This window comes from Microcaecilia unicolor, unplaced genomic scaffold, assembly GCF_901765095.1.
Source record: "Microcaecilia unicolor unplaced genomic scaffold, aMicUni1.1, whole genome shotgun sequence".
NCBI classification, from domain to species: domain Eukaryota; kingdom Metazoa; phylum Chordata; class Amphibia; order Gymnophiona; family Siphonopidae; genus Microcaecilia; species Microcaecilia unicolor.
This window is the reverse complement of record NW_021963140.1, coordinates 57,516-71,717: the sequence shown is the minus strand read 5'-3', so window position 1 is coordinate 71,717 and position 14,202 is coordinate 57,516. Positions and strand designations below refer to the sequence as shown.

The 14,202-nt window shown below is 44.6% G+C and overlaps 1 protein-coding gene across 1 annotated transcript in view; it reads left to right on the top strand.

Annotated features, from left to right (window-relative positions):
- Window positions 1-14,202, top strand: part of LOC115458999 (X-linked interleukin-1 receptor accessory protein-like 2) — a 116,511-nt gene that overhangs the window by 86,718 nt on the left and 15,591 nt on the right. The window contains exon 5 of the mRNA XM_030188859.1: window positions 9,385-9,555. Coding sequence (XP_030044719.1) covers window positions 9,385-9,555 — 171 coding nt within the window. The remainder of the gene's footprint in view (window positions 1-9,384; window positions 9,556-14,202) is intronic.

The following is a 14,202-nucleotide window of genomic DNA, read 5'->3' as shown; positions in this document are numbered from 1 at the left end:
ATACGCTTCTGGTTTTAATAGTAAATAAAACATTTAGGGCCCCTTTTACCAAGCTGTGGCAAAAAGGGGCCTGCACTGGCGTGTGTTTTTGATGCACGCCAAGGCCCCCCCCCCTTTTAAAAGGTAGGTCTATCTTTTTTTTTAAAGAAAAGGCCACGCGGCAAGTGAAGCACTTGCTGCGTGGCCATTTCAGGGTGAACTCTGATTGCCACCCATTGAGGTGGCAGTAAGGGCTCCCGAGCTAACCTGCTCAATTACCGCCAGGTCCACATTTCTGGTTAAATAAGCAAGCAGTCTGTTCTTTCACTTCCCTGTTCCTTCGAATTCCGCAAAATATGCGGTTAAAGAATACATTTTTGGAACTGGAAATGTACTTTTTAAATATTTTTTTTCTAGTCTTTAGTCGTGCCTGCTCTTCTGCTTTATGGAATGTGAGTTCCTGTCGTCTAAATAGCAAGGGATGAGGAGATGCAAGGAAAAGAAGCCGCTTTTAGTCAAATAAATGAAAAAGAGGTGGTGTAAAATTATATGCACACAAAAATTCAGAATAAAAATATGAAATGAACGTTTACGAACTACCATTCTACTTCTCATGCTGAAATGAACTCTCTATACTTGATTGTTTAACTTACTCTATAACTTGCTATTTATTTATTTATTTATTTATTTCATTTGTATCCCACGTTTTCCCACCTCTTTGCAGGCTCAATGTGGCTTACAATACATCATGGATACTGGAAATGAGAGGAGGATATATATTTGGTTTTACAGAAGGATTTTGGGTTACATGGTCATCCTATATAATAATTCTCACCTCCAACAGGATGTGCCTGGGACCGTGCCTGCCGGAAGTGGTCTGCTAGGCAGGCATGCACTGACCTCAGTGACATCAGTGACAGACAATTTGGCAAAGCAAAACAATCTGAGTGCTGGCCATTAGGACACAGGGTTGATAGGAGAGTTTTAAAAGACTGAAGGAAACGAAAGTGTTAAACTGGAGAAGGGGGGGGGGGGGAGTTGTGAATGACTGAAAGACAAGCAAATTTGGGACAGGAAAACAATCTCAATGCTGGCCATTAGCACACAGGGTACACAGGACAGTTTTAAAAGACTGAAGGAACCAAAGTGTTCGGGGAGGGGGGGGGGGAGTTCTGAATGAATGAAAGAAATGAAAATTTACGAGAGGAACACAATCTGAATGCCGGGCATTTGTACACAGGGTAGATAGGACACTTTAAAAAAAAAAATGAAGGATGTGAAAGTATTACATCTTGGGGGAGGGGTGAGGAGGAAAGCGGTGGGGTATCCGGATACTGGGCATTAGGGCCACGGGGGTACATAGACTTTTGAAAGCCTTAAGGAACCCAAAGTGTGGGAAAGAGGAGGAAAAGGAGGTGAGGGGCATTAGGAACAGGGGAGGGGGCCCTGTCACACACTCTCATTCTCACACACACACACTGTCACACAGACAGTCTCACTCTGTCACACACCCGCACATTCACTCTGGCTCTCTCTCTCAACATACACACTCCCAGGAAAACCTTGCTAGCGCCCGTTTCATTCCTTCCAGAAACGGGCCTTTTTTACTAGTGAAATATAAGATAGTGGTATTGCAGAACACATTAACAAACATTAGGAATACAGATAGTGGTATAGCAGAAGACATTATAAGACATTAGACATTAGACTTACTCTATAATTTCCTCTATCATGTATTAACTTTGTATTTCTCACTCTGGAAATGGCAGTCGTCACTACGGCATAACGTAAGTCACATTGAGCCCGCAAATAGGTGGGAAAATGTGGGATACAAATGCAATAAATAAATAAATAAATAGCGCCAGATATGATGGCACGCTGGGGGTGGGAACTAGAGGCCGTATCTTGCGAAGGATGTTAAAAAAATGGAAGCGGTGCAAAGAAAAGCTACGAGGATGGTATGGGATTTACGTTCCAAGACGTATGAAGAGAGGCTTGCTGACCTGAACATGTACACCCTGGAGGAAAGGAGGAACAGGGGTGATATGATACAGATGTTCAAATATTTGAAAGGTATTAATCCGCAAATGAATCTTTTCCGGAGATGGGAAGGCGGTAGAACGAGAGGACATGAAATGAGATTGAAGGGGGGCAGACTCAAAAAAGATGTCAGGAAGTATTTTTTCACGGAGAGGGTGGTGAACGCTTGGAATGCCCTCCTGCGGGAGGTGGTGGAGATGAAAACGGTAACGGAGTTCAAACATGCGTGGGATATGCATAGAGGAATCCTGTGCAGAAGGAATGGATCCTCAGAAGCTTAGCTGAAATTTGGTGGCGGAGCAGGTGGGAGGAGGATAGGGGAGGGCAGACTTATACGGTCTGTACCAGAGCCGGTGATGGGAGGCGGGACTGGTGGTTGGGAGTCGGGAAATACTGCTGGGCAGACTTATATGGTCTGTGCCCTGAAAAGGACAGGTACAAATTCAAGGTAAGGTATACACATATGAGTTTGTCTTGGGCAGACTGGATGGACCATGCAGGTCTTTTTGTGCCGTTATCTACTATGTTACTATGTTACTATGTAGATCCGGGTTGCTGCAATAGCCCAGCAGTAGTTCCTTTTTAGCCGCTTTGTAAAAGGGGCCGTTAGCTGGGTATCGTAGACAAAAAGGACGCCCCAATCGCTAGAACCCCAGGTTTCATAAGAAGAAATTTACACCCACAAACCCGGGTAGCTAATGCTCTGATTTTCAAACTCTAAACCCAAAGAAATAAGAAGTGTTGCTCTAGTAGAAATAAAAACTTGTGAAGTTTCTAAAAAGGCGATCAAATTAGAAACAGATGGATTATTATCTCCACCAGAAGCGGCAACTTCCTGATTAGACAGAGGATTATTAGAAGCAAAAAAAAACAGGAGGCTTTAGACATTTCAAGTGATTCAGAATCGGGCAATTCCAAAAGCTCAGCAAAATATTTCTGAATCAAGAGATAGCAAATGAGTCTGAGGGAAGTTTAAGAAGCTCAAGTTCTTGGCCCTAAAAACTTTCTAAAAACTCTGTCTGCTTATGAAGTGACAGGGTATCCTTAATACATAAACCCCGGATTCTATATAGTGTACCTAGCGTTCTGCGCTGAAATCTAAGCATATTCCGTAACAACACACGTAATTTAATTGGCTTAACAAGCTAATCAGCATTCATAACAGCACCTAAGAAGCAATAATGAGCACTAATTGGCAATAATTAGAATTTAGGTGCAGAACTCGCTAAGCGGATTCTGTAATGAACTGAGCCTAAATTCTAATGGTCATGTGTGGCAAAATGAGCGTTTGATGAGTGTTCTAAAATTTACGCAAGAAGTTATAGAATATGGCCCAGTGCACGTAAATCTACGGGCAGGTATTCAAGCAGTGGTGTACCAAGGGCGGGGTGGTGGGGGCGGTCCGGCCTGGGTGCATGCCGCTGGAGGGGTGCAGAGAGCGGCCGCACAACTGTTGGCTCCGCTGGTTCCCTGCTCCCTCTACCCCAGAACAGGTTATTTCCTGTTCCGGGGCAGAGGGAGCAGGGACTCAGCGGAGCCAACAGGTGCGCGGCTGCTCTGTGCACCCCTCCAGCGGCATGCACCCGGGGGGGGGGGGTTGATGTGCCAGGGGTGGGTGTCATTGCGCCGGGGGTAGGGGTCATGCTGCACCTGGGGTGGTGCGCATCGGCGATCTGCCCCGGGTGGCAGCCGACCTAGGATCGTCACTGGATTCAAGCCATGTTTTCGTTGGTGTAAATGGAGGCACTGGAATATCAACTAAGCGTATTCTGTATACAGTGCCTAAATCTTATAGAATACGCTTAGGTGAAAATGTTTTCTGTGCGGATTTTTAAAGCGCCATTTATAGAATCTGATCCAAAGCAGTGTAGCTTGCATCGCCTGAGCCTGAGAATAGAACGTCCCCACTTCCTCTTGCAGCTGAAGTAGTCTGGTATCGTTGGTCTTATAATTTAACAATAGCGCCATGAGGTACAGAGTCAAAGCATACTTACAGCAGGCAATCAGGAGGCGGTTCTATAACACAGCACTGAGCCCTAATCCTATAACGACACCTGTGTGCCAAGATACCGTTATAGAACATTAGTACAAAACCAAATTGGTGCCACCTACATTTAGGTCCAACCATTGACACCAAGTCAATGGCAAGAGTACATGGGTGCACTTAAATGCGCCATGCAACACACATAGCTCAGTATTTTATGAAATCGCGCACATAAGTTGTAGACACTCCCAAGCCCTTCTCATGCTCTGTCCTTGCAGTTACACACTAAGAGGCCCTGTTACTAAGCTGCAGTAAAAGGGGCCCTGCACTAGTGGCGGAGGCTGTTCTTCCCGCATGTTGAGGCCCTTTTTACCACAGTGGGTAAAAAGGCCGAAAAAAGAAATGGCCATGTGGTAAGACTGCACTTACCGTGTGGCCATGCAGGGGGGGGAGTACTTACTGCCACCTATTGAGGTGGCGGTAAGGGCTTCCATGCTAACCCAGTGGTAACCGGCCAGCACGCGGCGCTGCCTGATTACCACCAGGTAACCTACTGCGGAAATATTGTTCAAATATTTCCACTAGCGCCAGAAATGCCGCATGCTGGGGGTGGAACTACCACCAGCGCCTGCGTTGGGCTGGTGATAGTTCCGGATTGCCACACAGTAAGCCCGTGATGGGCTTACTACTCCTTTGTAAAAGGGCCCCATGGCACTTATGTGATCAGTTACAGAATAACCAGTGCTTTTTTTGTACCGGTACGCACAGGTACAGCGTACCACCACCTTTTTTTTCTGAGGGCCGGCAGCTCCCCCACTTGTTACAGATGGACCGACAATAAAGAACGACAACGTGGATGCAGCAGCTCACAGGTTTGCTTGCTGTGTTTTGAGTGAACGGCAATGACGGCTGCGCGGGGGAATGGAAACAAAGATTAATCAAATGTCTTCCTTACTTACAGTGGACTAGATAGGCTCACTTCCACTCTACTCTCTATTTACCGAAGGTGCAGCGGAGAACCGGCGGGTGGCGCCAGTAAAGGCAGCAAGCAGGCAGGCTCGCCTCCGTCCTTCGCTTCCCTGCCATCTCAACGTCCCGCCTTCCTCTGATGTAATTTGCTTTCTGCGAGGGCGGGACGCTGAGAGGGCTGGTATAAGGGGTGTGGCTATCATAGGGGTGGGGCCATATGTGGTGACCCCACTCATAATGAGTACCGGCATCTTTTTTTCTACAAAAAAAAGCACTGAGAATAACACATTGTGTACTTAAGTGTCAATTTTCTCGGCACTTACTCATCTAAGGCATGCATTATTGCATGCACCCAGTTAATATTACTTGATGAAATCTCACCAGAAGGCTTCCCAGATTCCCCTACCACAAAATTCATTTTTCAGTCAGCAAACAAGTTGCCCTAGGGAGCAGCACCAGAGGTAGAGGTGTAGAGACAGCTGAATACAAAACTGGAGAATCTCCAATACTCAACTCATTGGAGTTCAATAGCTATCCCTGAAACTGTCCACTTGAACATGGAGGAGGGGTTGGTCTCCAAGTTATGGGGCTCAAAGATGAAGTTGAAGGGGGTGAGATGCAAAATTAATCTAAGGAAATAATTCTTTATGGAAAGAGTGGTGGATGTGTGGAACAACCTTCCAGTGGAGGTGGTGGAGAGGAAGACTGTATCTGAATTCCAGAAAGCGTAACCAGCTCATCTCACCCAGAAGCAGGGTTCACGCCCAAGAGTTGAACTCCTTGAGCTAAATCTTGGGGGTTCAGGAGACTGGGTGTGCGTTACTCACATCAGGGTCCTTCCAGGTCAGATGCAGGAACCACACAGTAGCCAGGACTGTCAAAGAAAATAACCGAACTTTATTGAACAAGTGGAACTCTGTAACAATGGTCATAAGAATCCTCAGCACACGACTTTGATGGTAATCATATTTGATCTTATAAAGTCACAAGAAAAATTAGTCTTTCCTTATTGGGTTATGCTCTCATACACAACCCTTTTTGCATGACCTGCAACCAGTTGGCACTTCATAATCAACTCCTCCATTGCATCACCATCGCCAAAAGAGAATTGGATCCAGCACTCACTGTCCAAGCCTTTCAGGGTTTCACCCTGAAAGGAATCACCAGCCATATGCAGACAGCGTCCTACCCCTAAGCCCTGTTTGCGGCAAGACTCCCCAATCCCCAGCCCGCATGTCAGCTTCTCTATACAGCTCAGGATATTAACAGCAAAAGTTTTAATCCTGCTCCTCATTCAAGGTTTCTTAGCAGGTACCCCTCTTTAGCTTCAACGGGTCACTTGGTTGGGGTTAAGGACTTGTTGGATACAGTCAACCAAGGACAAGTTTCACAGCATTCCCCTTCCTTAAATAGTAATTCATCAGCTCCACCCCACACTGAGACTCCACGCATCAAGACATTCTCCAGTGTGAGATGGACTCATGATTATTTCTAGGCTGGATTCCTCCCACACAGGGTTCAAATATAACACTGGGTTACAAAAGCATTGGACAGGCATGTGGAATATCTTAGGGGGAGGAAGAAATAGTGGATGATATGGATAGGCAGACTGGATAGGCCATATGACTGTTATCTGCCATCGTTTTCTTTGTTTCTAAAGAAGCCTCAGATGCTGAGGAGGACAACTCAGCTGAATCCTGGTCTTTCCCACTCACAGGTGTAAGTTGAGTCACATGGTTATCCACAGGGCCTACTGCTGCCGCTGAAGTCTCTAAAGAAACTCTTGGTTTATTCTTCTTTTGCCCCATAATAAAGTCCAGATTCAAATAAGCAGCAAAACCCCCAAGTTCTCCTAAAGTGGCACCAAAGGGGTGTGATCCCTTTTGATCTCACCCCACTTTGGTTGCTCTAAGCAGAGCCAGTATACACAATGGCATCATCAGCCCAGGGGCAGGCTGTCCCCCAAGTCCACTACCACCAGAGAAACCCCAACTGGACTCCCCTCTAAGCACTGCTGCAACTGGGGCCAGGGAGAAACAACACCAATATACACTAATGCAAATCAAGGATATTAACTTATTTTGCATCTGCAGCAACAACCTGAACAGGACATAGCTTGAGCAGCAAAATAGAACAGGTTCACAAAAATATATTTGGCCTCCTAGAAGTTGATTGTACATTTACAATATTTTAAACAGAACTGAAAATTGGTCCCATTTTGGTTTCCTCAGTCTTCTACCTCCTTCTCCGGGGTCTCTTGTCCATTTATTATTTCTTGTCTTTTTTTCTTATCATCTTCCTTTCTTACACCTACATGGGCATTGACTTTTTTTTATATGTCTTGTTTCTTGTCTCTACGCCCTTCAGTCTTCAGCCCCATCTCACTTACTTACACTTTTTCCACTACTTCCATGGTTGGTCAATCTCTTTCCACCCATTTCCAGTCTTTACTCACTTTACCTTGCCCAACTATACTTTCCCTCCCTAGTACCTCATTTCCTCTCCCTAGCCCCCTGTCCTTTAGTTTTGTCTTATTTCTTTCCCAGACTTCCTTTCCATCAGCTCTCACCCCTTCCATGATCTTACAGACCCTTAAGACCACCACTGATCTTTTCAGCAGCCCATCTTACATCCATAGCTCCATTTCAAAGCAGTATGCACCCATTCATCATGCCCTCCTAGCAACCCCCCCCCCCCCCCCATATACCACTCCCTACCCATCCAGTTCCAGTTTGCAATCCCTATCCTACCTGTGTCCACCCTAGTCTGATTCTTCACTTCATTTCATCCTCAGTCCCTGAGTCCTCACACTTAAACCCTCCTGAACTAATCCCCCTCCCCCCAGACCCCAGCTTGATCAGTTGTCACCTGGGGTTTCCTGTGATAGTCGGGAGCGGGAGCCTAGGAGCCAGTGGCACAGCTACGTGGGGCCTGAGGGGCCTGGGCTCGCGTAGATTTGGCCCTGGACCCCCCTGCCGATGACCCGCCTGACCCCCTCTCCCGCCACCAACCTGCCATCGCCATCGCCTGCCTTTGCTGGCAGGGGACCCCAACCCCCGCCAGCCAAGGTTCTCTTCTTCTCGCAAAAGGCTTCCTTCTGTTTCTGACGTCCTGCACGTTGTACGTGCAGGACGTCAGAAACAGAAGGAAGCCTTTTGCGAGAATAAGAGGACCTCGGCTGGCGGGGGTTGTGGTCCCTGCCAGCAAAGGTAGGTAACAGCGGGTTGGTGGCGGGAGGGGGGTAGAGAGGGTCGGCGGCAGGGAGGGGCAAAGTCTGCAATGGCAGGGGGGGCTAAAATGTGCCCCCTCACCTCGGGCTCTGGACCCCTCCCGCCGAAGTCTGGCTACGCACCTGCTAGGAGCAGTCAATTGGTGGATCGGGACTTGGGAGCTAGGACACCTGTACTCTCTGTCTGGGTCCAGGATGGTGAACAATCAGCGGTAAACCTGTTCTGGGAACTTCTGGCCCTCCTCATCAACCTTCCTAGACACGCAAGTTTCCTTCATGCAGCGGTGCAGGAAACGGCTCCCGCTGTCTTTGCATTGACTGCTCTAGCAGCAGGCATCACCCATCCACCCTGGGTTCAAAAAACATATATTGAATAACAGCTACTTAGCTTAGGTAGAACCGGACAGGGTGTTGTTCCTCCCTGGTTTTGCTGAAAAATCAGTTCCCCTGAAGACGCCACTAGTCTGGCGAAACATGGCCCATGTAGGGAACTAAAATCTATGAACAGTGATTCTTTTGATCTCATGTCTTGCACGGAGTGATTTTTTTGCAAAAAGTATTGCAGTGGACAAGAACTTTGCAGGAAGAAGATCTTTGGTTCTGCACAATCTCTACCTAAGCTAAGTAGCTGTTATTCAATATATATTTTTTGAACATTAGTTTTTTAACATCATTTTCTGGATATTGTCCATTAATTAAATATTGTGATCTGGATGGAGGTAGGATGTGCTATGATGTAAATGTGGTGTCCCTGCAAAGCTTGGATTTTTAGTCCACAGCAATACACCAAAAAAACTGAGCACAACAAATAAATATTTATACAATTTTATTGAGCTTTTTACAAAAAGTAATTATTTATACAATATGAGTAAATGAGAATATTTCTAATACTTTAAAGTTCCAATTAGGGTTTCTGTTATAGTTTGCTAATTTTGAAATTTGAAACCGATTTTTGTTGGATACCCAGAATTGCGTTTGGTATTTTAACTTATATAATTAAACATCTGGTATGCTACATCTTACTTTTTGCTGTACACTCTTGAAATATCATTTTCACAAAGAGAAACATTATTTCCTTTCTCCCTACCTTGAGTTCTCTGATGTCTCTTTCCATGAAACTTACAGGCCTGTCGTTGATATTAACTCTCTCTCTCTCTCTCTCTCTCTCTCGTTTTTTTTTAAGACCACAAGGAATATGATGCCTATCTCTCCTACACCAAAGTGGATCCAGATTCATTAGATTGTGAAAGCAAGGAAGAGGAACTGTTTGCACTTGAAATCCTCCCTGATGTTCTGGAAAAGCATTATGGATATAAACTCTTCATTCCTGATAGAGATCTGATCCCCACTGGAGGTAAGTGCTTCCAATAATCTGACATCTTCTAGCTAGAGAATGACACAGGGACAGGGACCCACAGTAACCACAGGGACGGGGCGGGGACAGAACCCATGGGGACGGGAACAGATCCTGTGGGGATGGGGACAGAGCCCATGGGGACAGGGACAAACGTTGTCCCCGTGTCATTTTTCTACTTGGAATCCTGTTGATGAACTGGACTGTTATTTATGTTTGAGTGATGCAGATGACGATATTTTGATTTTTTTTTTTTTTTTTTGGAAAAACAAGCAAACACGCTGGCCACAACTAGCAAAGTTTTATGGGGGATCCTGTACATTTCTGCTATCAGTACATCTTCTTTTGCAGGAAGGACTGTGGAAGACAGGAGAGTTTAGACTGAATCCTGAGATTGTTGATGACTTATTCATCCTTAGATTTAAAAAAATCATAAGACATATTTCTTCCCCGCTGGGGCATATAGAGCGGGTTGTATTTTGTACACCTGGACATTTTAACAGGGTGGATTAGAATTCCTTGGGGTAGTAGATGTCAGCTATTGTTGGGGTTGGAAGGGTAGAGGGTGATGGTGGGGGAGGGGTTATTATAGTTGATTGTTGTTATTATTGTTTTGTATTTGTGATTTATAGACACAATATATTCTTCCTTTTTATACTTTAATAAAAAGATTTAAATATAACATCATAAATGTTCGAGGCTTTTGCAGATGAGGACAGAGCCTACCGGGTTGGGACGGAGACAGAACCTGCTGGGAAGGGGCAGGGATGGAGATAGGGCCTGCAGGGACGGGGCGGGGATGCAGATAGGGCCTGTGGGAACAGAGACAGAACCCACGGGGAGGGGGGGGATGACAAACTTTTTCCCCATGTCATTCTCTGCTTCCAGCTATGTCTGTGCTGTGAGTTTCAATTGTGATGTTCCATGGAAACCACATCATTTACATGAAGGCTGGGGTGGAGCAGTCCCCAATTCTGATTGCATGACTTACGGTGTTTATCCCGAGTTGCGGTGCTTATGCCATTGCTGAAAACTCTGCAGGGTTAATAAACCACCCAATACAGCTGTCTACCACTGCATTTTAGTCTTTCTTCCACAAATAAGTTATTACATTCTTTCCAAATAAGAAAGTAGAGAACAAAATAATTGCTTATGGAGGGTCCCCAGGTGAGATAAATACACAGTAACCAGTCATATCTGTCAGTTTTAACTTTAAAATAACATTTTTATATGGCATCATTGTAATCAAAGGGAGGGTAATTTTCTGAGACATTTTTACAGGTAGTGACAGGTACAAGTGTGTTACCTACACAAATGGTCTTTTATAAAATTCCCCTCCCTCTATTTCAAAAGAGCTGTGGTGGGATTCTAGAAACGGCAGTCCTCGTGTATATATGCTGCGGAACAGATTTCAAGCAGGTGTGTTCTGGAGACCGTCTGGGTGTATTTCAGAACAGCATTACAGGGGTGATTCTACAAAGTGGGCACTAACATCCACATGCCAATTACACAGGTAAATGATTGGAATAACGGCATATGCACAAGTGCAAATGTCAAGGAGTAGCCAAGTGGTTAGTGCAGTGGACTTTGATCCTGGGGAGCTGGGTTCGATTCCCACTACAGCTCCTTGTGACTCTGGGCAAGTCACTTAACCCTCCATTGCCCCCTGGTACAAAATAAGTACCTGAATATATGTCAACCGCTTTGAATGTAGTTGCAAAAACCTCAGAAAGGTGGTATATCAGGTCCCATTTCCCTTTCCGTATTTGAGATTCTACATGGAATGTTGCTACTATTGGAGATTCTAGATGGAATGTTGCTACTATTGAGATTCTGTTGCTACTATTTGAGATTCTTAGAATGTTGCTGTTGCTACTATTTGAGGTTCTGGAATGTTGCTGCTATTTGAGGTTCTGTTGCTACTATTTGAAGATTCTACATGGAATGTCGCTAGTGGAGGAGTAGCCTAGTGATTAGTGCAGTGGCCTTTGATCCTGGGGAACTGGGTTTGATTCTCACGGCAGCTCCTTGTAACTCTGGACAAGCCACTTAACCCTCCATTGCCCCTGGTACAAAATAAGTACCTGAATATATGTAAACCGCTTTGAATGTAGTTGCAAACACCTCAGAAAGGCGGTATATCAAGTCCCATTTCCTTTTCCCTATTTGAGATTCTACATGGAATGTTGCTACTATTTGAGATTCTACATGGAATGTTGCTGTTGCTACTATTTGAGGTTCTGGAATGTTGCTACTATTTGAAGATTCTACATGGAATGTCGCTAGTGGACAAGTAGCCTAGTGGTTAGTGCAGTGGCCTTTGATCCTGGGGAACTGGGTTTGATTCTCACGGCAGCTCCTTGTGACTCTGGACAAGCCACTTAACCCTCCATTGACCCGACCCCTTTTGGGTTGAGCACTATGAGATTTGGACGCTCAGTGTTATAAAATATCATGCAGCCAGATGTGTAACAGATATTGCCGATTAACATCAACAGTTGGTTATTAGCCTCCAATTGTTGCTCTTTAATGGCTTGTGATCCAATTAAGTTGCACCACGCATCTTGTATCACTGCCTAAATTTGCGCACTGTATATGGAATCTGGGGATTAGCGCCTAAAAATTAGCATCATGGGGGAAATTCTATATGTGGTGCCTTAAAAATTCTATGCCTGAAGTTAGGCGTAGTTTATAGAATACGCTCACACGTCGTTCTTGCACCTAAAATTTAGGCGCACCCATTTAGGCCACCTAAAACCAGGCCTAAATACCTGCACCTAAGTAAGGCGCAGATCGGCTGTATTCCATAATAGTGCGCATAGTTTTTTTGACATGCCCACAACCCACCTATTCCATGCCTATGGCCACGGTCCCTTTTTGACTATGCACATTAGAATTTACGTGCAACGTGTTATAGAATATGCCTAGAAAGTTGTGTGCGTACATTCTAATTAAAGTCAATTAGTGCCGCTGATTGGTTATGAAGTACCAGTGCTGATTGGCTTGCCAATCAATTAAGATGTGCAAGAAAAGCATCTGCTGCTACCCAGAAGTAAACCGGGCACGAGGCAATATTCAAACCAGTGCCTAGTTAATTGCACCACGTAAAATTAAGACAGACTTTTTGCTATCCTAACTTTATGTGATTACCTAGCCAGTTAGCAGACTGAATATGGCCACCAACCAGATAGGTCGCCGCTCTGCCCTAGCTCTGCCACCGGCCAATCACTGACCCAGCCAATTAGGGACATGCTGGTTAGCAGGGATATTCAGCAGTACTATACTGAAGTGCCATTGAATATTTATTTATTTATTTGTTGCATTTGTATCCCACATTTTCCCACCTATTTGCAGGCTCAATGTGGCTTACATTATGCCGTAATGGCGAACGCCATTTCCGGGTCGAGAATTACAAATGATATTACAGTAAGGTGCATACATGATAAAATATGATACAATAAGGTATTGCATAGAGGTTCTTGAGTGATAGAGTTAATTATAGCATAGGTTGGATAGTCAACTATAGAGAGTTCATTTGTGTCCCAAGGAATAAAGTGATAGTGCGTATTACGTAATTTTCATTAGTAGCCATTTGGTTATCAGTCAAGTGTGGGATGCGGTTTTGCCTAGTTCATTTACAGTCTGTGGTTAGGATGGAACGTTGTGGTATGCCTTCTCGAATAGGTCGGTTTTCAGCAGTTTTCGGAAGATTGTTAGGTCATCTATCGTTTTTATGGTCTTTGGTAGTGCATTCCAAAGTTGCGTAGATATGTAGGAGAAGCTAGGTGCATATGTAGACATATTTCAGGCCTTTGCAGCTGGGGTAATGGAGATTCAGGTATATACGGGCTGATCTGTTTGTGTTCCTAGTTGGTCTATGAGGTCTGACATATAGATCGGGGCTTCACCATGAACGATTTTGTAGACCAGGGTGCAAACTTTGAACACAATTCGTTCTTTTAGTGAGAGCCAGTGAAGTTTTTTCTCTTAGGGGTTTAGCACTTTCGTATTTCGTTTTTCCAAATATTTTGGGCAGTCTGAAGCTTCTTAAGGATTTGTTCTTTGCATCCTGCATAGATGGCATTGCAGTAATCTAGGTGGCTTAGCACCATTGATTATACTCACTTAACCACGGAGAATATTTAAATATTGGGCCCTAGGAGTTTTTATAAAATGCATGGGCCTTCAATATTCAAACATCCCAGCTGCCAACTTACCCAATTCCAGTAGGCTAGTAGTTCTGGTTTTGAACTTCCATTTCTAAAAAAAAGTGTGATAATTACAGTCCTCAATTCCACCCAGTGAAATCAGTGCTGTAGGTCCTCCACAATGCATCAGAATGGGGGTTGTCAGAAATACAGGACTGGCCTACAATGTACCCACTGGAACTGTGTAAATGTCAATTCTCATTTGAGAACATTCAGAAATGTAATATCATTTGCTTTTCTTTAAATCCTTTCTTCAATATTATGAAGTGGTTTCATTTTTTTTCCTGAGCAGAAGAAGGAGAGTTAATTAAACTTGAAGGTTACAATATTCTGCCCGATTGATGCACTGGCAGGGAAAGAAATGTTAATTTTAAGGAAGTATGATTATGCCATCGGATCATAAGAGATATTTATCCTTCAAAATAAAATTCCATTTGCT